Source organism: Puntigrus tetrazona, chromosome 25 (genome assembly GCF_018831695.1).
Source record: "Puntigrus tetrazona isolate hp1 chromosome 25, ASM1883169v1, whole genome shotgun sequence".
NCBI lineage: Eukaryota > Metazoa > Chordata > Actinopteri > Cypriniformes > Cyprinidae > Puntigrus > Puntigrus tetrazona.
Genome location: NC_056723.1, coordinates 3,217,518 through 3,242,803, shown reverse-complemented (window position 1 = coordinate 3,242,803; position 25,286 = coordinate 3,217,518). Strand labels below are relative to the sequence as shown.

At 37.7% G+C, this 25,286-nt stretch overlaps 1 protein-coding gene across 4 annotated transcripts in view; it reads left to right on the top strand.

Annotated features, from left to right (window-relative positions):
* The window catches only part of lingo1a (leucine rich repeat and Ig domain containing 1a), a 72,721-nt gene extending 56,257 nt beyond the window's left edge, over nucleotides 1-16,464 (top strand). For all 4 annotated transcript variants that reach the window (XM_043227844.1, XM_043227847.1, XM_043227845.1 and 1 more), the window contains one exon: nucleotides 12,783-16,464. In XM_043227844.1, the coding sequence (XP_043083779.1) occupies nucleotides 12,795-14,642 (1,848 nt within the window). In that variant the 5' untranslated portion in view covers nucleotides 12,783-12,794 and the 3' untranslated portion in view covers nucleotides 14,643-16,464. The remainder of the gene's footprint in view (nucleotides 1-12,782) is intronic.
* Nucleotides 16,465-25,286: the final 8,822 nt, after the last annotated feature.

Here is a 25,286-nt window from a genome sequence, read left to right as displayed (position 1 = left end):
CGGCAGGGCCTGGGTTGTGGGTGGCGCTCGTGTTGTGTTTGTGTCTGTGGGCGGCGCCTGTATTGTCACCGGGCAATTGAGTCAATATCAGAATTTGAGCTTTAGATACCACAGGCAATAAAAAAAAAAAAAAAAAAACGACCTGCCTCAGACGAAATGATGAAAGTGCAAATTATTTTATTAACAGCACTTTGGAATTTACGTCTTAATCCTAATGTCAAAATTTGTCATTTAAAAATATATTAGAATTTATTAAATAAATAATAATAATAATAATAATTATTATTATTATTATTATTAGCAGTGGTAGTAGTACTAGTATTTTTAAATTAGCAATGCCAAATTTGGTTTTGGAATTCTTTATTTATTAAATGTTATTATTTAAAAAATATTAGCGCTAAAGTTTGAAAGGTTTTTTTATCAAAATTTCTAAATTAGATTTTTTTATTTTTAAAATAATATTATTATATATTAATATATATTATTTAAATTATTTAAATTAGCAAAATACAATCTATTATTATTATACCAAAGCACAATTCTAAAATTAAAAATAGAGATCTGTTTTTAGCCTTTATTGTTATTTTTGAATCTTTATTGTAATTTTTACATGAGATGAAAAATTATATTATAAATTTCATGGATAAATACAGACTTTTAATTTCCATGTGTCCAACCCTAATGCGGTTTGACTAAAATGTTTTTCCAAAATTATTAGACAATTATTTGGATTTTCCATCAGTTCAGCAGGTTTATGTTTATCATTCCATCCGTTTATGCAATATCTTTTCCATAAACTGCTACTATCATCACATTCGGAATTGTGCGAATGAATTTTGATTGATTTTCTCACTGCAGGAAGTTTTTGTAAAAGTGGGCGGTGCTTGTATTGTGGCTGTGGGCGGAGATTTTATTAACGTTCAGATCTGAGGCAGAGAGTGTGAGTACTTCTCAAACAACCATAGTCTGTTAATGTATTTTCAAATGTGTGTGTGTGTGTAAGTGTGTGTGTCCTTGCATTGGAAACCAGTGTGCAGTGTGTGTGTGTGTGTGTAATCAGTATTCTTCTCAGGCCAGTAGATCGATGGAAGCTCAGCAGCTGGTTTTGCTTGCTGAATGAGATGGCAACACCCATCAGGTTTGTGTGTGTACATGTACGTGTTTGAGTGTACAGTGCGTGTGTTTGTGTGTGTATCGTTGAGGTGATTGGCGTTAGTGATCTGAGTTCAGAGTGCTTATAAATTCTTCAGGACAGTGGATTCGTGCAGTGATGCTCAATGGCGATGCTGCTTAAAGCGCAGATTAAGGTGTGTGTGTTAAAGAGGCTGAGGTAAGCATTCCCAGGCTAACGCTTTCTTTAATTGGATTTGTTTATTCATCAGCGGTCCTTCTGGATTTACTGCTTGAGGTAAATACGCCGATAGCACCAGCAGTTAGCCTAGATCCACACAAGAGCATCAGTAATTCATGTTTCCCAGAGAACATCAGATGAGGAGGTGTGTCAGAGCCATCTTAAAGGGCCAGTATTCTTTTCTTTTTTTTTTGTAGACACTTTTACTAAGCCCCGCCTTAAAATCTTTGCTGACACATTCTAGCATAGTGTTCAAAATTTGGAGTCACTGAGATTTATTTCATGTTTTGAAAGAAGTATCTTATGCTTACCGAAGCTGCATTAATCTGATCAAAAATATAGTAAAAATGGTAAATATTTTTACATTTCAAAATCACAGTTTTCTATTTAAATATATTTAAAAAGCAAATTAATCCTGTGATGCAAAGCTGAATTTATACAACATTATACTGTAAATTCTTACCTTTTCAAAGTTTGTGTTTTAGTCATAGTTTTTAATAAAAATAATAAATATAATTTAATCAAATGTATACAATATTTACTCAGTATTTCATCATATTCCTATTTTTTGTCATTGAGGAAAACAAGAAATTTTAAATATTAATTATAATTCATATAATTATAATTAATAGATGTGATTATTTATGTAACATTTAATTATTTAAACTGATCATCTCTTTCTATTTGTTTCTTCAAAATGATTATTAGTGCTCTGTAATGTTTCAATTAAAATCATTCATGTATCATTATCATTGACAAAAAATTTAACAAAAAAGCTTTGAAAAACCTTTTGTGGTCTACATAGCGCGTACCATATATATATAATGGTAAAACGGGCCCATTGCATTGTGGGACGGTGTAATGTTAACCTATGCAGAAGCCTATGAAGTGTGTGTTTTGTGGTTCTGTAGGATTGATTTACGTCGTTGAATCTCCTCTCTGAATCATTCAGATCAATCGGCAGCGACTAAAATAGATAGCGAGCCGAGGTTTGCGTTCTGAAGAGAGGAAAAGAGCGTTGTAGAGGCGGTGGAGTTACAGAGGTCATGTGATCTTAGCCGAGGGTTCGCGTTTCAGGAGACGATGAGTGTGCGGCGTTCAGCAGACGCCTGGAGACAGAACGCGATTCATGAGCCTGAGTGAGAGAGACAAAAAACTGTTGGTGAAAACTGAGCTAAGTGTGTGTGTGTGTGTGTGTGTGTGTGTGTGAGATCCCTGGAAGCCAGTGTTAAAGAGGAAAGAGAAAGGAGGGGTGTGGTTGTGCTCCATTTCCAGATAGATAGAGAGAGGATGACACAGCTAACAGCACAGACAGGAAGCTCGTTGATGGATGACGGACTGATATCCAGAGTCTTTCCATATTATAGATGAATGCATAGTTCGATTTCCACTACACAAACTCCAAGATGGATTCGCAGGAAGGCCCTGTGAATCACAAACCCGGGTCACGCCAGCTTAGAGGAATGTTCTGGGTTCGAGCTGTAACGATCCGGAAAGGCACTTCGACTCAAAATACAAATATCTGCATTTTTTTCTGTCAGATATCCACGAGTGCTACGGTACAAACGGTACCGTCTCCATTTAGTCGACGTGCTCGCAAAATATTATTACCTTTTTATTGATTACCTGCGGTAGAGCTACTTACGTGACGTTCTAGCCAATATTTGAACTTAAAAGAATGCCGAAGAAAAGGCGTGTTCAGTTGGCTCGAACTCATAAAAAATGAAAGCAGAAGTTCATCCGTCTAGAAAAGTAGTCCTCCACCTCCAAGACGATTCGGAGAACTTCACAGATCAAATAATAACAGGTCCGTACTGAATAATTCATGCAAGCGCTTTAACAAAAAAAAATCAAGCTTCACATTTATGCAAAGCGTTTGCTCTGTTTACTTCCATTTTAAGTGTGTCACTGCAAATGTTTCTGAGGGGGAAGTCATTGTACGTCCAGAAGTTGTCGTTTGAGCTTGTATTTGAACCGGAATATTCAAAAAAAAGTTCTAAAAGATTAGTCTGTTTCTTCATCGGAATAGATTTGGAGTAATGTGTGAATTACGGCACTTGCTCACCAAAGGATCACTTGTTGTGAATGGGTGCCGTCAGAGTCCAGACAGCTGATAAAAATGACCTGGTCTCACGGCATAAACGTACTTGGGTGCGCTTTTAAGCGAAAAATCAGTACTAGTAAGTACATATCACTGCAGTTCCTAAAAGAAATGAGCACAAATTTAGAGTTTAAATTGATAAAGCTTAATTTTCGCACAATTACTCGCGACTTCAAAACAATATTAATATGCCGGGAGATTTATAAAACTGATGCTTTTGAGCGTTAGCATCAAACATATCCAGTTTCATATCGATGAGTTTTCATAGACTGATTTTGGTTATATCTTGCTATTCTGTTTCTGTTTGAAAAGTCGCAGTTATTTTTTTTACATTTTTATCCCGAGGCAGAAATGCTGGCTTAACCAAGTCTACCAGGGTGAACCGCTGGCTGGTACTCCCGAAATACATCATAAATGACCAACTGGAAACCATGTAAAACCAGCTGCCACTTCAGGCCGGTTTCAGCTATTATCGTCTGTGTTTCAGGGAATGTCGGTCGATGCCGGTCAATACTGTTGATGGGCGTCGAGGCATTAACATGTTCTGACTAAAACACTTGAACCGGGTGGAAAAGAGGAGGCTTTCCAGAGCCGTTGAAAGAGCGTCAAATCTAAACGCCTCACGCTGAATGTGTCATTTCGCACCTTTGTGTTGGTGTTTTGGACGTGCCTGAGTCCGTCCCTGTCATTAGTGATGCAGGTCTGACTAGATTTCGTCTAAATCAGAGCTGAGAGTGAATCAGGCGATATGGCGTGAATTTAAAACAGCTCTTTAAAATGACACTCTGTAATGAGTCGCTCTGACAAGAAACACACAGTTAATAAAGAAAATTGCGTATGTGTGTGTGTGTGAGTGGATAGAAGAGCCTTGCACAAACTAAATCAATATCTGTGTCTATATTTTATATGGACCCTGTCAGAGTTTATCTGCAGCCATCATTAGAACAGAATACAGTATAATAAAAAAAATGCAGTTTATAAATGTACTGCGTTATGCATTATATAATTGACAACGTGCAAGACGCAGAACCATACAATAGACCTGATTCATGAGCAAACTGGTTTGCAAATTGTTTGTGAATTATTTTATTTAAAACTATTTCCATTTAAAAAAAAAAAACTTGATTTGCATGTGGTTTGTGAATAAGAAACATTGTATATATAATATAGCACAGATAGCCTGTAAATACTCTTTTCAGTCAGTGTTGAAATGCGTTTAATATTTTATTTGCCACGTAATATTTTATTTGCCGCGCAAAAAAGTAGCATATTAAAATGACATGTTAACGGAGACAGGTCAGTTATTTTTTATTATTTATATGATATTATTTATTATTCTATTCTATATACAGAGTACAGACATATATATATTTTATTCAATATATATTCTTTTTTATCATTGCTAAAATAAAAACACACACACACAATTACCAAAATGTTTAATAGGGCTCTATATGTGGCACAAATTAAGCGCATTTTTGGTGAAAAATATAAGTAAAAACCATAATAACCGTGATTGTTTGCCTAATTATAGCTCACACAGATATATCCTGGTTGATCGTGTTCAGTGCGTTCACATGCAGCTAATTTTGACATGCTAGCATTGTTCTCGAAACACTCTAGGTAGCTGGTTTCTATTTTAGAAATTAGCCGCTGTGTTAAAAAACAGCGTGAACGGGTAGCTGAACAAGCTAATTATCAGCGTGTTCCAGAACATCTACCTGGATTTTCCAGCGGGGAACAAACTGACAGCAGGGACTGAATATGACTCAGTCAACTTTTACAGGTTATGTACTGAAGTTACATAACGCGTACGTACGGGAAAAAAAAAAAAAAAGAGAAGATGTCTGCTGAAGCCTATTCTGAAAAACAACAGCAGAGTAAAAGGACACCAGCGATCGCCTCGTTTTAGGTTCGGCATTAAAGTAACACCTGTCTGTGAAAACATATGCTCTCCTTCCTTTTAAGCTAAATAAATTTCTCTCGCGCTCCGAATAAATGAAAAGGAAGACGCTTTGGGGAACAGTGAATGAGTCATGAGATAGACTGAACCAAGAAACCCACACACACACACACACACACACACGCTGAAGATATAGGATGGTTTGCGTATTATGCATTATACAACAGTCGTCATTTCGTGACTTTTGAGGTCAGATGAGTTTGTGGGTAACTATGAGAAAAACTGGTCGTTGTAATCATCGCAATGATTTCTGAAGGATCGCGCGACACTGAAGAACGGAGTAATGATGCTCACAATTCAGCTTTGCATCACAGGAATAAATTGTTTTGTAAAATATATCCAAAATATAATATATTTCACAGTTGTATTTCTCATCATAGTTAAACCCAAGCTTTTTTTAACACAAATACATCCTTTCTTCGCGTTAAACAAATTGCCAAAAAAGTCCAAAAAATAAAGTTTCTGTGCACTTCAGTTAAAGAGGGAAACCTGCTGGTCATGTGCATGTCAGTTTTCCCATGATGCATCAGACTGACAGCACTTATCTCTTAATGTCTCTGTTTGGCAGATGCAATGCAAACAATCAATTTCCCAGCGTGCATTTCTGCATCACATCTCCAGGCCTCCTGCTCCCGCACGCAGAGCGTGATTACCGGTTCAAAACGCAATTTCATCCCTGTATAGTCTTGATCAGTTGTAATTTGAGGTTTCTGTAACTATGGGCTGTCTCTCTGTGAATCCAAAAGACATTTTCTCCAACAAATTGAAACAATTTCACAAAAGTTTGAGGATAAAATCACGGCGAAGGCAAGGTGCAAGGAACAGCTCACGCGTGAATTAAAATGTTGTAATCGTTTACATTTTGGAGCCTGGCAGAATCTCAACTAGCTTTGTTGCATGTTTATGTGTGGGTAGAAAAAACAGTTTTTTACAGACTTACACTGTTTCCTTTTATTGACTCCAATAAAGTCAATAAAAGCTATCTTTTCCATTTTGTGTCATAACAAGGCGCAAAATTTCTATTTTAGGTTTCTATTTACACGACATTGCGGTAAGGACAACAACATACAAGCCTTTTTCGTACAGGTTTTTTTCACAATCGTGATTTTATATCTCACAATTTTAGAACTTTTTAGAACTTATCGCCGCTTTATATGACGCAGTAACCCTATTTTTTCATTATTCATATTCAGTGGTGGAAACGGGCCTCCGTACATCTGTAAACTCAATACGAACCAAGTGTTTTTCATAACAAAGATCACTTAGTAAGCACCTCTAATAACAATCAAAAGCTTTAATATTTATGAATAAGGTTATAAATTTCTTCATTTTTGTTGTGAATGCAGTGCGTCTCTGAATGGCTGTGATATTCGATTCTTTTGCGTCGCCTTGTTGCGTCGCGTCTTTAGTGGAAAGCAATTTTGTGTATCAGGGTTTCGAGTAATTAGCTTAGCGACATGCTAACGTCAAACTCTAGTGGAATCAGTTGCAAGTGTCCCTTTAAGGCAAGTGAGTTCACTTAACGGCCAGAAAGGGATCATTAATGCAGATTCTGGCCATTAAGAGCGCATCGGATCAATTGCTTACGAGGCTCCATTTCTGTTAGGTTGCTGCACCATTTCTGTCCTACAGACAATGAGGCTAGTTTTTGCAGTCTAGCCTACGTTTGTGTCTACATCCTGCTTTTAAAACCCTCGTCTCACACCCAGCTAGAAAGCCTGCCCTGCGTGATTGATTCCTCAGCGCTCAGACGTCTTGTGTGTTGGACCTCGTTATTCCAGATTCCAGCTGCCATTGTGGACTCGCGTTGATGCTTCTTTTCCTGCAGCTTCAGGGTCAATGTGTCTCCCTCCCCTCAGAGAGAGAAAAACGGAGAGTGACAGAGCGGAGAGAGAGTGGAAATCGGAGACGTTTGAGCTCTGAGGAGCTGTTAGGGCCGTAGGATGAAGCTAGTTTTTCTGGGAGGAGATGTTTTTAGAAGGTCAGCGGCAGATCTGAGGCTCCGGATAGAAACCTAGTGTACTGTTTGCACTCCCTGAGCCAGAGTTACTCTACAGACGCAATAATAGCGGAGAGGCGAGTAGAGGGTCTCTAATGAGGGAACACTCAGTCACACTCTGCTGATTCTGCAGCAAGTGCAACAAATAAATGAGCAGATTCAGCTACGGACCATGAAAAAATGGAGCCGCGAGTGCGCGCGTGTCTCAGTTCTAGACGCGTCGAGATGCTGAACACTGCGTCCCGTGCACAAATGTTTTAAATGAATGATGCCATCTCATTGCTGACGCTTGTTTTGCATTGAAATTAAGACGTTCTGTTGCAGCAGAGAGATGTGACTGGTTGTCGTTTTTACCTTCAAAGGCTGACATTAAAGAGGAACCCAGAGGAACATTTTGCTGCGCAGATGTTGCTCTTTTACACCTGAGGAGACTTAAGGGACATTTACACAACACCATTTTCAAATACAACAGAATGTGTCTTGGCCGTTCGTTTACACAACAGTCCCGTTTTTGGGGGCTTGAAGATGCAAACTTAAAAAAAATGGGTTTCTGTTGCTTCAGCTTAAAGGCAGGGAACATGATTTGGTTCGGTCTGCACTACCTTTTAAAAGTCATAAGGAGAAATTAAACCTCTAATGAGATAATTATTCACATACATTACAAGTACAATGCTATGAAATTAACGAATGGCTACTTAACGAATGGAAATTAATGAGTTCACATGTAGATATTCAGATTTTTAATTGCAGGCTTGGTATCTTGTCAAATCTGAGCACACGGATCTTTTCTGAAGTTGCATTACTTCGCAGTTTGTTCTCCATTCATTCTTACCACTTTTCAGTTATTAATAAGCTCATCTGATTTTTGTCCCTTGAGGGATAATGTTTTACTCATTAAAAAAAATGCAGAAACACTAATTAATGCATACTTGTGATTAAATTGTAATTTTCGTTTAATGAATTGCCAGGCGATCTGTACTTGATGTTTTGGTGAACGGATTCAAGAGATTTAAGTCACTTGGAAGACTCAAAATCTTCTGCATAGTAGCTGCAGAGCTTCGTTAAGTCAATTAATCAGATTGATTTACGGATGAGCCGGAGTTGCGTTATTCTTGTCCAAGTGTGTGTTTAACTTTGTTTGTGCTGTGAGGTGTCTGTGTGCCGAACTGACCTACATGAAGCTGAGGTGAAATAAGTCCGCTGGTATGTGTGTTAGCGCGCGCGCGCGTGTGTGTGTGTGTGTGTGTGTGTGTGTGTGTGTGTGTGTGTGTGTGTGTGTGTGTACAGGATTAGTGAACAGGCTGATTCTGAACTAGATTAGACTCTTAGCGTGCTGTTCCTTTAGCAGTGACAGATGTGAGGAGGATTCTGCTGCTCAGGTATTTAGCTGCCGTCTTTAAGTGGGATTGTTGCCGCTGGCTACGTCCGGCTCCTGACTGCAGTAACTCATAGTCTTACTGTTGATGGTTTTAGATGTATCATAAATATATAATAGTAAATGATGCAACAGATGGAAATGCGATCACATCAGAATAGAGAAGATGCGACCTTGTCGTGTTCATTAGGAACTGCCTCACCATATCACTTTACAAATCACCCTCCATTACTTCACATACTAACTTACCATGTTACTTACATGCTACTTTACTTTACATTACTTTATACACTAACATATCGCAGTACTTTACATCATGTGCCATTAGATGACATTACCCACTGCCACTCTGCACTCTTTCGAATGCTATTATTCTTTACCTCTGTTAATTGGCATATTACCACATTTAAATTACAAACTACCTCACTTCATAACGATACATGTTGCATATATATATATATATATATATATAAAAAAAAAAAAAAAAAAATATATATATATATATATATATATATATATATATATATATCAAATAAAGCAGGTGGGTAGAGTGTTAAATCCAATATAAATATATATATATATATATATATATAACATTGTTAATAATTTCTTGTACTTGTTAATCATTTCTACCTCTTAATTTTTCAGTGTGAAAAATTGGTGTTTTACTTTTCACACTGAATTAAGGCAGCGTGTTTTCATGCGTATTGCCAAATGCCATTATTTTAATTTACAGTACTTGTAATCTGTTACTTGTATAGTGTTACTTTACTCTGCATTATTTTATGTCCCACCTGCTTTAATAGTTGCAGTTATTAACAGTAATGGCATTATTTAAATTATTCCTACCATTCGCCGTTTTTTTATGCCCTTTATCTCTTTCACATACTAGTCACAAAGTTTGCTGCATTACTTTATAGATGAATTCACCACATTACTGTACAAACTACCCTATTGCATTGCTATCCTACTGCACTTACGTCATTATTTTACATGCTACCGTTCTTTTATTTTACACGGGATTATAGGTCCTGGGCTCTAACAAAGTAGGAGGGCTCGGCAATCAGACATTTCTTTTCAGTTTTTCACTGGGAGATAATGCATAATGCTATTTGATAAGATTTCCAAAGATAGATCATTAGCTGAATAATGTTTCAGCTTGTTGCTAGCCTGATGACCAGACAGCGGTGTTAGTTCTTTCATGTCAGATTCATATGAAGAACATTTACATATGTTTTCGGGTTTTGGCAGCACACACTGTAGGCTGCTTAATTTGCTTTGAACAGAACCCAGCCTCCCCTCAGCAGCACTAAAGGTTTAACACGGGGCCTCTGGGCCACATGCTGAATGCTTGCAGCCAAACTCAACCCTTCAGTGGCTTCATTATTGATCCTGATGAACAACTGGGGCTCACAGTTAGATCACTGCAGTTTATTCATTACACGTCAGCAAATTACAAACAAAAATCCAAATTGGCCTCTCCTGAAATGTTTGTGAATCACTTCCTTTACATATTCCTTTAAAATTAGAAATAGTCTTGTTGACTACCCCAGTGTGTGCAGATATTTATGCACACAGTTGCAATAAGTTCCTTAGCCATATAAATATTTATTCACATGGTTGTGAATTATTTTGTGAAATAGTGTTGATTGGATATGCCAATTAATCAGAATATTTTACTTTTAATTTGCACTGGGAATTTGCTAACAAGATCTCTTCCGTTTTTAGCTTCCTGTAATCTTGGAGACATGCAGTGTATTTTGTGTTTGCGTGGGTGGGTCGAGTTCTTCTGCACACCAATGACTCTGTTTAATGTTCATTGTGTTTCAAGATTCGCGATTCCCTAAAGAACCATTTTAAGGCTCTACAAGTTGAAAAGTCCTTTGCTTGTGGGGGGGTCTCTCTGATATCAGCATCTCAGTGCATAATATTTACCAGTCTTTCAGGATAGAAGCAATCATCACTGGCGTCAACCTTCCTAATGCAAGTTGTAAATCTTTTTTATGTTCATTTGACAGGGATGTTGTGTTATACGAACAGGAAATGAGCATTCTCAATAGAAGAATTCCAGTGCTGTGTAGGTGGTTGTGAAACCGTAATCAGAGACACGACAGGTCGACAGAGAATAGTGTGACAGCAAATAAAAAAATAAAACCTGAGATATGCGAGCTCCGTTCCAAAACCTAAGTGAGCTGCTTACCTACACAGCATTTTAAAGCAATGTATATGTGCTATCTATGCAAAAGCTTTTATGAATAATTAAAACTCTTTCTTAGATGCCTTTTAGCTATATTCTATATGCATTATTGACAGATAAGGCACCCCCAGAATGCACTGCAAGGAACTCAAGGAAATCAAAAGATAGTCGAAAAGTCAAAAGATACCAATAAAATAGCTAAAATTTACTGTTTTACACTGGTTATGTGTTTTGCTGTGTTAGTTACCCACCTTATTTTTCGTCTAAGAGTGGGCATGGCTATTTGTATTTTTTATGGGACTGGCTTCCGTCGTCATCCACATGCAGCTATTTTTAGCTGTACAAAACAGCGCATTTTGCTGCTTAATATGGCACATTGGTGTGTCTTACCTTATCGTTTTAATGTATTATCTTGATTATGAACACACTGGTTTGTAGTGCAAACCGTTTTACCGTTTACTGCACATTCTTATTCTTCTTGTAGTTTCCCTATAGCAGCTAATGAACCAAGTATCACCCATAGGATTACTTCTGCGTTGAGCAATAAGGTGAATAGTACGGCAACATTAGCTTGGTAACATGCTAACAGTAGTGCTTAGTAACATGAAGTTGTAGCCCGTGTAGCATTCAGAATAAGTCCCTTATGAGGTTCTACTCGGATTATGTCTATGTAGGCAAGGTGTCTAACTAGGTTTTGCAATAGTTTCCACTTGAAGATGAATTTCAAAACATTGTATAACAAGTATGTTTTATCTCGTAGTTGGGCTTCTGCTGTGCTGCTGAAGACTTATATCACAGTCTAAGCGCATGGAAGACTCAACCAAACCCAAGTTAAAAATCTAAACATTACAATGAGGGCAGTTATGCATAAATAGTGTTTTTTCGCTGATTCAGGAAGCATTAGAATGTCTGTGTACAGATTTCAGTGGTCAGCATGTCTTTTAGTAATTCATCAGAGAACGAGAGTGTTTCAGATCGGTCTTAAACCAATTTCTCGTCTTTTGGTCTCTCTCACAGATGGCATATGCTAGCTATTTTATGCGTGCACCTGCTGACTTCCTGTGAAGTGGAGTTCTCCTTGAAAATCGTGGATAAATTCACACATATGCCTCTGTGCCATCGTTTTATATGGATCCCAGACATGGAAGTGTGAACACTCTTAGGATTTCAGAGTGAAAAGGCTGGTTGGGACATAGTCACAGCCCTCTAACTCACTGCTCAGCTGTGTTAGGTGCACCAGAGGTTTAGAGGATTCATAAATATCTTATGATGGTGATGTAACCTTTGCAATGGATTCCAAGTCAAGTCCCTGAGCTCAGTTAGCACGAGTGCTACTGTGTGTTAAAAGCCTTTGAAGTTGAACTAGCTGGGGTCAAAACAAAGGAGATAGAATCCAAAAGTGCCGATTCGCATGGTTATGCAAGTACACGCCATTGGCTCTTCCTTTTCACAGTGTGAAAATCTGAATAATCCAACAATGCTCAGTACAGTAGTTTTATGAGCCTATAATGTAATGAAACGCGCAGATGACACTTTGGAAATGGAAAATGATTTCTGCTATATTAGTCAAACTCTTAGTAAAACACTCTTTTATCCTCTCCGCTCTTTCAATAAATGGTATTCAACGAATACACAATTCACTCATGTTTTAGAGCCATATCCTGCTTGCCAAAGAAAATAACCCGCTAGAAGTTCAGTCAATACTGTGTGGTATAATTGTTTATTGATTTAGATGCCTTGAATTTCATATTTTATAACTCAGCACTCTTTTTCTCTTTTTTTTTCCCTCTGTGCAGGTAACCGGTAGGATGGTAGCAGGGGAAGTGAGTGGGCACAGCTTCCTGGTGGCATGCTGGCAGCCCATTCTAATCTTAATGCTGGGCACAGTGCTGTCTGGCTCTGCCACGGGCTGCCCATCACGCTGCGAGTGCAATGCTCAGGAGCGTTCTGTCTTGTGCCACCGCAAAAAGCTGATGTCCATTCCAGAGGGAATCCCATCTGAAACACGACTTCTTGACCTCAGCAAAAATCGAATCAAAACCATCAACCCAGATGAGTTCTCCACCTTCCCGCAGCTGGAAGAGCTGGAGCTCAATGAAAATACCATCTCGACCATCGAGCCAGGGGCCTTTAACAACCTCTATGGCCTGCAGACTCTGGGACTGCGCAGCAACAAGCTGAAGCTAATTCAGCTGGGAGTGTTCACGGGCCTCAGTAACCTAACAAAGCTAGACATCAGTGAAAATAAGATCGTAATTCTGCTGGACTACATGTTCCAGGACCTCTACAACTTGCGCTCTCTGGAGGTTGGGGATAATGACCTTGTCTTCATATCCCACAGGGCGTTTCACGGCCTCAGCAGCCTGGAGCAGCTCACGCTCGAAAAGTGCAACCTGACCTCTGTCCCGACAGAGGCCTTCACGCACCTGCACAGCTTGGTCACGCTGCGCTTGCGAAACCTCAACATCAACAGCATCAGAGACTACAGCTTCAAGCGGCTCTACCGTCTCAAAGTGCTGGAGATTGCCAACTGGCCCTACCTGGATACCATGACCACCAACTGCTTGTACGGATTGAATCTTACCTCCCTAATCATCACTAACGCTAACTTGACATCAATTCCGTATTTGGCCTTGCGGCACCTGGTTTATCTTCGTTTCCTAAACATGTCCTACAATCCCATCCAGATGATCGAAGGCAACCGGCTCCATGACTTGCTCAGACTGCAAGAGTTCCACCTGGTGGGCGGTCGACTGACAATGATTGAACCCTATTCCTTCAGAGGACTGAACTACCTGAAGGTCCTCAATGTGTCCAGCAACTCCCTTACCACCCTGGAGGAGTCTGTGTTCCATTCGGTAGGGAACCTGGAGACCCTCGCCTTGTATGACAACCCACTGGCTTGTGACTGCCGTCTGCTTTGGGTTTTCCGACGTCGCTGGAGGCTCAACTTCAACCGCCAGCAGCCGACTTGCTCCTCTCCCGAGTTCGTCCAGGGAAAAGAGTTCAAGGACTTCCCTGATGTGCTGCAACCCAATTACTTTACTTGCCGCAAGTCTAGGATTCGAGACCGAAAACCCCAGCAGAAGTTTGTTGATGAAGGCACCACCGTCCACTTTGTTTGCCAAGCAGATGGAGATCCGACCCCGGTCATCATGTGGCTTTCCCCACAAAAACAGTTCATCACCATGAAAACGATAGGACGGCTCACTGTTTTCCCGGATGGCACCTTGGAGGTGCGCTATGCTCAGATTCAGGACAATGGGACATATGTGTGCATTGCTAGCAATGCTGGTGGAAACGACACCGCTTTGGCCCACCTGCACGTCCACAGTTACTCACCAGACTGGCCCAACCAACCCAACAAAACCTTGGCGTTTATCTCCAACCAACCCAACGACAACGGAGCCAACGGAACAAGAGCAACAGTGCCGTTCCCATTTGATATAAAGACGCTAATCATCGCCACCACAATGGGTTTCATCTCCTTTTTGGGTGTGGTTCTGTTCTGCCTTGTTCTGCTCTTTCTTTGGAGCAGAGGCAAAGGCAACAGCAAACACAACATTGAGATAGAGTATGTCCCACGCAAATCGGACGCTGGGATGAGCAGCAGCGGCGCCGATGCCCCTCGGAAATTTAACATGAAAATGATATAATCCAGCCAGGGAGCTCAAAAAACCCTTTCAAAACCAGACTCGTAAAGACAAAAACAAGAGATTCCCTGCCTGAACAACCTCTGGCTCTGACGAGCTCCCCATAGAGGAGGGGTGTTCTTCCCCCTTTCTAAAGATGGATGTGCGGCACAGGGGTCGGTGCTTTTGTTCAATATTGAACATGGGAGGGGGAAAATGTCCTCATGCGCACTCCTCTGTGATGGCCGCTTAAACTCAGCCTACGGGGACCAATATGTTTCAGAGAGGATTTTGTTTTAAAACACTTTAGTTCCTTTGGATTTTTATGGGCAAAAAAAAAAAAACATGGAAAAAAAGGAAAAACCGAACCTCCGAAATGTTTTGTGTCGACCTCCAGAATGCAAAGGCAGAGCATCCTTCTCCCTGCTGTCCTGCTGCCTGCATCCTTTTTGTTTGTTTGTTTAACCCATTCTTTTCTCGTTTTCTACTGAATAGTTTTATGAGAGAATAACAGTAGATAATTCAGGGTGAAAAGCACATTTAACAAACCTTACAGCTGCCCAAATTCGTCTTCCACATTGTGTCTAACAACAGAATGTGGAATAAAACATTTCTATTCCTGCCATAGAGAAATATGTGTATAGTACAACTTTCACAGCGCATTTCTTTCTTTGTATCTGTTATCTGCTGTTTGGTTCTCTTTTCGAATTCGGATTTTAATGCACTTGTTGGATAAGCCGAGGGAATTTTATGACTCAAGCATCTGGATAAACAAGTACAGGTTGTTTATTGTTGGATTAATGGCTAGGCAAGTGAAAGCATCGGTAATTATGTGACTTTTGTTGTGTGTTTTGCTTTACGTAGAAATGATCGCTGAAGCCTGCAGTGAGCATTTCTGTAGTGCCTGGTCAGGTTTAAACCCATTTAGCGGCACTGCAGCATCGCATTTTTATATAACAAACCCATTCCAAGTCACTTGAGAAGCTACACCGAGAATGTATAGCTATCTCAGAGTGTGTATGTGCGATAGCGAGCGAGCTCCTAACAGAATCAATCATTTCATCGAAAGGTGAGAGTGTTAATATGCTCGACAGCACTCAATCACCTTCACCTGCGGCTGCCGTTGGGTCTCACACATGTCTCATGCTCTCAGATCTGTCTCATGGGTCTTACACCTGTCTTACGGTCTCGCGTCTATCAAACGGTCTTAGTCTTAGACCTGTCTTAGATCAATTTTTCTTTACATTATATAAAGCGTCAGTACCCAAAGAAACGGTTTTAAAAACACCCAGCACAACGAAGGACTCCGACCGTGCTGGTTTGGTTACGAAGACAGATGTCTACATGTACAAGGGGAATTCGGTGAGGAGGAGCGCTCTAGGATAACATCGTTTCGCCACTGTTTCCACGGGAGGTAGGCTTGTTTTACGCTGAAAATAGAGTACAGTTGCGCAGTCCTAGATAGAGACCGGTTAAAACGGACTGGTTTTTGTGCTGAAATGCAACGGTTAAATGAATTCGCTCCACAGTCCAGCTGTGTTTTAAATGTGCGTTTAATCTGGGCCAAGCAGGGCAGGTGATTTCTGTGCAAGGACACTGAGCTGTGTTTATGCACTGGATTTTGCTTGGGTCTAGATGGGTTTCGCCTCACTAAGTGGTTTCTACTGCTGACTGGGGCTGCAGATGGAGAATTTGCACAGATGGTTTAACCCTTACTGATCCACTTTATCGTTAATCCGACACATGCACACACACACACACACCTGAATCTTTCTCTGATCCTCTGCCTCTGTGGTCTACCTGCTGTTTTCATTCTATTATGTCGAATAAATCTTTATATGACCTCTGCCCTCTCTGACATTCAGCCCAGGATGATAATGTGCATTAATGTGGTCCATTATATTCTTTTATACTAAAGAAAAAACAGAAACCTAAAAAGGTGAAAAAATCTAGTATGAAAAATGTTTAAATTGTTCTGTGCAATAAAGGTAATATGCATTTTGTTTTCTTTTTTTTTTAAATTAACACAATTTTATTGATGTTGAATTGTTGAAAATATGGTATGTTGTATTAAACAATCTATGGAGATTTTTTTTTACCAAAAATGTGCCTTGTTTATTTTGCTCTGCAGGCGAAACTTTGGCGTTTGCCCAGTTAATGTAAAATAATATTAACCAGCAGGTAAGAAAACAGTGTCATTTCACTGTAATGGGTTTCCTGTGTCCCCGTCGGAGTCATTATGGACCTTCTGAAAGTTGTAAAGTTATGCGTAAGAGCCGAGCAAGAACATTTTTTATTTTCTCTGAATAATAGGGTTCACGCATACAGTGATTTGCGGCGCTGAAATGTCTGGAAGCTATTGGGTGCTTCTTATCAAAACAGAACATCATATTTTTATCGCAAGTGCATCTCATTTCTGATCAGATTTTCAATAGCTTCCATTAATGCTCATCCAGCGCCTTTTAGCAACCAACAGAAAAGAAACCTCATGACCGCAGTGATAAAATCACAGTATGTGTGAAGGGGGCTTAAGAAAATGACAAAAAATAAGGAGATTTATTATAATTAGAAGCTTAAAGGAGAAAAGAGCTTAATCCTTATGCTGGTTTTAAGAGTGGTCATAGTCTTCTAACTGGAGCCGATGACCAGATGCCTGCAGGATCTTATCAGAGAAAACACCGAAAACCAGGTGCCGCTGAAATTATTTTATGCCTTCTGTAGAACTTTTCTACAGAACTTCATAGAGCATAAAAATAAATTCACCTCCTCGTACTGGAAATAATTCCGTAATCACTTAGCGAACGAGGAAAAAGAGACAGGCAGAGAAAATGATGGTTTTCTTTAGAGATGCAGAATCATCCGGAAACTCCCAGAATGAGGCACTCCGACTAATTTATCTAATGAATAGAAAATAACTGTTTTGGGTTTATTGGATGCTGACTGACGCATACAAACAGAGACATCTCAGATTCGCTCTCTCAATGTTGTTTTCATTTCTGATTTCCTCTGACAGGCGTGTTTCACGATTTCACTATAGAACCGAAGATTAAGGTGTAATTATCCATTTGAAGGGTGCTCATTTCCCTTCAAAAGACACCGGAATAGAGCACTTTAAAATTGTAAAAGCTTTTATTTTATCGTCATATGCATATGAACAGGATTTAAACATGGCCTCTCGGCAGGAACGATGTTTCCTGCAGGTTGGGTTTGCTTCAGATAAATTAGAAATGCAGACGTTCTATCAGTAACAAATTCTCACCTGCTTATTCTCACAGATTTTTAATATCACAGCTGGAATTTCAACACCCAACACATTTCAATACAAAGAATACTCAGAACTGTAAAATACGTAAAAAAAAAAAAAAAGAAAATCCAGCCATCTGGTGTTAAACAGAGCAGGAGAGATTACATATAAATCGTAGCCCATTACAGATTACACGGCAAAAAAAAAGTCTAGTTAGTAATCTGACTACTTTAAGATAATTTTTAGACTTACATCCTTGCTGATTAGGTATGTTTTGAAGCTGGGATGCTGGTTTGAGCTGGTCCTTATGTAGTGGACCTTTCCTGGTCTAGGACCTGCACATGACCAGCTTAAACCAGCATCAAACCTTAAAAACAAACCTAACCAGCAATTATTAAAAAAATTAGTATGTGAACATTCATCAGAAACACTCAAACTCTGCTTTATATGTTGCCGTTATTATCTGAATAAATAGTATTTTTAATCCAATGTTCATCAAAATGCAGTATCAGCATTATCAGGAAGTTGCATTGTGGGATATGGTACTCCATGTTCTGTTGTATTCAGTATTCACTGGATTACCTATAGTTCATACTGCAGAAATAGTGCAAGTAGCATGTTAGCATGCTGCTGCTAACATTAGCCACAGTTTTTGTCCTCATAAAGACAGGTGAGGGGGAATTCTTTTAAAATCGCACTGAATTTCATCTTTTAATTCTCTTTTCTAATCATTTGGGTGTAGTGGAGAGGATGTGAGTGCAATTTTAATATATTAATTATCTCCAAAGTTCCTGTACCCGAGGCTAGCATGTTGCGTAATTACTGACCGTGTGTAGCTCTACCTGCGCTGTAAGCTACACGCTCAGCACTTTAAAATGTCAAACATGCTAGAGGAGATGTGTGAACAACGTTTAACAGCCCTCTGGTCAGTGACACACGCATGTTAATTATGTTAATATTATGTTAATGTGTGACTAGATGATGAATGAGCGGGTGTAATGAGGCCAGATCTGATGGAGGAGAACGGGACAGAGGTACAATTAAGTCTGCAGTGTGCATTTTAACCCAGCGTAGGTGTTTAACTTTATAAAATTACACATTCATTACCTTTAAAGCTAACTATACACCTCAGGTCAAACCACAGCAATCCTGAAAGCGATTTGAGGAACTTCAAGAACATTCTAGACTTTTTTGGCTAATTCATTCAAGCTAATTCATTTGCTTAAGTACTTTTGAGACGTGTTTTAAACAGTGTAATAAATCCATTCAACTGAGGTGCATTTTTCCCCATTCAACTAAAAGTGCTTTAGCATTTACTGTGATTCTGATGGGTCCGTCGGATCTCTACGAGACATGAGGTAAATATGCGCTGCGCTTTTTTTTTTTTTTTCTGATCCGTTTCCATTCTCTAGTTGAGCTCTAAAGAGGCTTCATTTTCCTTTGGTCTGACCTGCTAATGAATGTCTCTTTGTATGAAGTAATCTGAGATTAACACACGGGAAGAGAAAGAATCCCTCCTGAGAACTGAAAAGCTAACATCACAGCAGCCATTTTAACAGTTGCATTAAAGAAGACAATTTCATTTAATTACAAAGAAGAGTTTTCTTTAAAGAATTTTAATTCTATTTAAATCTATTAAAATGTAAATCTATTAAAATATATTTGGTTTGGCCATATATATATATATATATATATATATATATATAGCTTCACTTACTGTATAATACAGCAATAATTTGGTGTTTAGAGAGAGTGTACATAAAATAATTTTTATGTATGTAAAAATATGAGTACTATATATATATATATATATATATATATATATATATATATATATATATATATATATATATAAATATATCAAGATCTATAAATATATATTTATTGCATATGAGTTGTATATATTATATACAATTAATTGATATACTTAAATTGTCACATGACCTCATAATATGTGCATTATAAATTGCCATTATCATCCATTTTAGCATTTTTAATCTAATAATCTAACAAATATATATGTATTTTAATCTAATATACATATATATTTGTCAATATATATATATATATATATATATATATATATATATATATATATATATATATATATATATATATATATATATCAAGTACATACATAAAGAAATAAATAACCAGATTTAGGGATATATATATAGAGAGATAGAGAGAGAGAGAGATCTAAAATCTATTTTCAATTAGATTTTTTTTTATTATTATTGTTAAAAATGCAGCATTTTCCCCAAACATTTACCTGCCTTACATTTTGCGCAAAATTTTGCCATTTGAAATGTGAAATATATCTTCTAAAGTTATACTGTATACCATATTTAACATAATGCCAGATTATTATTTCGCATAATATAATATTTTATATACATTTTTGCCAGAATCCCAATTACTACATTTTATCTATATTATCTATCAAAGATAATATATATATTTTTTTTTTTTTTCTATCTGCTGTTCGTTGTTCCGTGAAGCAGCTGTTAGCTTTTTAGCTAATGACAATTATTCCAAAGCTGACTTGACTGAAGAGAAGAGTGTAAAAAAATGGTGGCGTTCTCAAAGGGCTCCAGATGTCAGCATTTAAAGCCGATGGCTGCTGCTGTCAGAGAAAGAGGCCACAACACCTGTGCAGATGATGAACACCTGCCGTTCTCACAAAACACTGAACATCACGCCGTCTGACAAACCCTGCCGAGAGGTAAGAGGCTTCACCTGCTCTCTTTTAACTTAGTCTTTGTTTTAAATGGCGGTCAATTCAAGGTCGCAGTATGCTTTCTGAAGCGTTCGCCCTCTGAAATGATCAGATTCAGAGCGGACACCTGCTCTCGGAGGAATCCCGCTCACCTGGACATGTTTTGGTTGGCGCATTTAAAGCGACAGTACCCTTTCACGTTTCCTTTAGTGGTGCTTTTAGTTAGTTTTACACGCACTTTGTTTGGTTATCGATTTCTGCAGCAGATTGTATTATAAAATCTCACACTTGTTATCTGCCGTCATCTAAGTAGTGAGAAATGCCTCATGGATTGGCTTTCAAAAACAGGAAGCAGATTATGATTATCCTCATAAAGCGCTCTATCAATACTGTCAAATTGTCTTTGTGCCGTGACAAAAAGCATTTTCACGGATCAGTTCAGCTGTAAGGGACAAACGTGGCATTTGAAATCACATTAGTTTCGTGCTGTTTATTGTTTGGCAATTTTTGCTGGCCGCTTCACATCTTTTGCGGGCTGCGGGCCAGCGGCTGACGGTCAGAGCGATGGAGTTTACGCTGGGTTTTTAAACGCCGTTGAGCAGCAGATGCTCGGCTGATGCTCAGAGCGCAGACACCTACGGAAAAACCATCTCTTATTTCATAATTCTGTGTTGAAATAATCAGTGTACATTAGCTTCTGTTCCAGTCGTGTGGAAAGAGCGTTAAGAGACTTTAATGGACGGGGTTTTTTCTTAGAAGCATTGCTCAAGTGCTCCGCAATGTTTTATTAAAACTAGCTTTGTCCTCAAACCTAGTGAGCCGTTTTACTACCTACATAGACAGCTGACTTCTAAGAAAGCAAGTGAACTACCATGCAGCTTTTCAACACAGACAGCATTTCCACATGACACTAAATAATAACGCAAAAATCTATCTGTCTATCTATCTATCTATCTATCTATCTATCTATCTATCTATCTATCTATCTATCAATCATGTAACTATCTATCTACAAAATGTACTTCCTGGGCCAAGAAAATACATTTCCAGTATTTTGGACACTATAAAAAATATATGCAACTTATATAAAATGAGACAAAATATATGTACATATATATATATATATATATATATATATATATATATATATATATATATATATATATATATATATATATATGAATATACAGAAACACACATACACAACTAATTTTGAAATGTTTTTTTGTTATGTTCAATGGTTTTTAAGTTAAAACAAACAAATAAATAAATGACTTTTTACATTTAGTTTTACATATATTTTGTCTCATTTTATATAAGTTGCATATATTTTTTATATATATTTTTTTAAGATTTAAAATGTATTTTCTTGTACATTTCTTGACATTTTCTACTATACTGAATAAATATATACAGTTTTAGCTATATGTATATATTTAGCTATATTGTGTGTGTGTGTGTGTGTGTGTGTGTGTGTGTGTAGCAAGACTGTGTATTTATTATGTATAAATACACACATGCAAAATGTTTTCCAAATATATACAGTATCTATGTCTTTATATATAGTGACATATAGTGTTTCATTACACATATATTATGCTCATAAAAACGTTTTTTTGTCAATATGGGATGAAATGTTGCCTCTGGTTTAAAAACAACATATCTTATTGGTGAACAAGCTTTAAGTCTGTAGTGGCCTTTAGAAGTCTGCCTACGTAGGCACCTCACTGCGATTTGGAACGGAGGGCTCTAGATCTTATTCTCTTTTTGGCCGAGATTCCCCTAAACTGGCCTAGAAAACTTCATACGAATATTTACTATATATCTGCCATCAGATCCTCCGATGCACGGGATGTACTCAATGACACACGCTGAGATAAAGCCTGAGCGCTTCTCGAGTGCATCGGAGTCCCAAATCTCGGCACAAACTCCCGCCTTTCTGCGCCGCCGTCGGCCCAGTGACTGTTCCCTCAGATAAAGCGGAATATTTCACGAGCGAAGATATCTGATATCATACCATCCCCGATCCCGCAGGATCTCCGCCCGTGGCCTGCGGTGGCAGCGTCCGTGTATCCCGCATTACTGCGCTTTTTGTTTACACGCCGTCGTGGCGAGGCCTGCGTCGGAACGCATTAGGTTCCGTTTAAGCGTTCCTGCATGCTTCATCTGTTTGTGTCACTTCAGACTACTAGATTAATGTGCCCTAAACCCTAAACGCTGGCGGGTTAACGGAGGGTTCGCTCCGAGACGCGGTGCATTACGTTCTTATCCCTAATGCTCCTGTACAGACCTATTATTCAGGATTTGGAGCCGAATTGTCATGGATACAGAGATTATACATGCACTTAATACAGTTTTACCTCAACCGGAGACGCTGGAAGAGCTTCAGTTCAACATGTAATCAGAATATCCATTATTCAGAGCTGGAGATTTGCATAACTTTCCCTTGCATTTTCAGTTCGTTCGTTGATGCTCTAGAGTCACTTTCACAGAAGAACTACAATTCATTTATTTGTGTTATTCGTCAGTAACACAGAGCTCGGTGCTCATTTGTCCTTGTATTTATTTGTGCGATAGTCTGTATGTTTCTCATTAGTATATTTTCATCATAAATGATATGATAATTTCATGTGCTTTCTAAGGCTGCTAACCAAATGTGTTCAGTTAGAACAATTGAACATGGCATATCAAAACACGTTTAACTTAAAATGATTATATGTTATATAATAATATGTAACAGTGTATATTATTCAAAATTATTTTATTCATTTATATGATTCATCTTAAGTATTAGTTTAGCTGTTTATAAGTATTATTATATATCTGCTAAATTTTTTGCATGACAGTTAATGGAGAATAAACATTAAAATTAATTAAAATATTTTTATTTGAAAATTCTTTAGTAATCTCAGTATATGTGTATTTTCCAAAATGTATTAAAAGGAAAAGACTTAGTTACAAATACCTTAAAGTATATATATTTTTTATTTTGACATTATTTTTTATATTGGTATATATTAAAAAGTATAGTATGTATAGTATTGCATATAAATATATTACAACTTTCCTAACAGTTATATATTATGTTATATAATATTATATTGTTTTTAATGTCACTATTTTATTTTTTTATTTTTTATTTTTGCCTTAATGCGATTTTGAACTGGTGCAACTTTAAAAAAAAAAAAAAAAAAAAACATAGTGTTTTTAGGCTATATTATATTATATTATAATATATTATATTATGACGTTTTGCAATGTTACATTGCAAAAACTGTTTCTTTTCCACTTATTAGGAAATAATTGGTCACACGAACTCACTTAAATCAATAAGTGTTATTATTAATATTTAAATACTTTTTCCTTTTATTCTAGGGCCATTTCGGCTTCCTATGGGGGCGGGGCTTATTCGTATGAAATGCATGAGTTGAAAGACAGCCAGTTATTAAATCTCAGCTTCGCACAGTCCTGCTGTTCAGTCTCATTGTCGGTCTCGAGTCCCTGCACGGAGGAGGGTTTGTGAGTATTCGGGCATCAGAAGCCGAGCATCAATAACTGCTCTGCTTTAATCTATTAGCTTGACTCAAATTTAGATTGTCCTGTTCTTTTTTAAAGTGCTGTAGTGTCTCTGAGCGTATGAGTAATAGCGCTCAGATGTGTTTTCTGCTCTCTGGGGTGTGTTTCAGACCGTTCTTCAGATGCTCATTACATTAAATGAGTATTTGTTCACTCAGACAGAGCACTGCTGTTACATGCAAGCGCTAGCAAGAAAACTGTCACGGGGAGCCTTGATGCTGGAGGATATGTTTGGCTTAGTTATTACTCCATTAGCGGACATTTGCATCTCCAAACCAACTTATTGTACAAATACCCCGGGGTTTATTGTCTTTTGCGATGCGCAACAGTGATTGCCCACCAATTGGTGAAGTTCACTGGCCCTTGAGGCTTTTCAGCCTGCAACTTTCAGCTCGCATCTTATTCTGGGTTTAAGTTCAATTAAACTGAGTTGGTTGCATAATGTTGATTACCACAAAAATTAGGTTTCCCTTATTATGTTTAAGAAAAAAGCGGCTTAGTTTTAATAGAAGTAAATGAGTAAACTGCTCACCGCTTCAATAGCATGGTTACGAGATTTAAGTATAATATGCATGTTTACGTGATTTAAGTATTAAAGTATTTCTGTTTAAGGTTATATGCAATAGCAGCTGTTACCGTGGCATTGCAATGCCAAACATAAATGTAAAAAAATTGATGAAAACAACTCAAATAATATGCACATTTTAACAGAAGAATATATTAATATTTCTGTACTTAAATGTTCCTTAAAAAGTGGCCTAAATCTAATAATAAATTTAGATATATTTTAAATGAAACTCAATGAAACAATGAATCAAAATACGTTATTCAAAGCTCAAATAATACACTAATTTTAATAGAACAATTATTGTAAATATTTGTATAAAATTGTGAACTTGAATATTTCTAAATAATACTCATTTACATTTTTTCCCAGAAATTACGGTATAACGTATTTAGATCGATTAAAAAAATAACAGCGGAATTAATGTCAATATTTTTATTTCATATGTATATAAATTCATATTTCTGCATCAAAATATTCTACAAAATACAGTATTTTTTAAAAAAAATATTTACTTAAAAGTTCAAATAATGCAAACATTTTAACAAAGGAATTTAAGTAAAT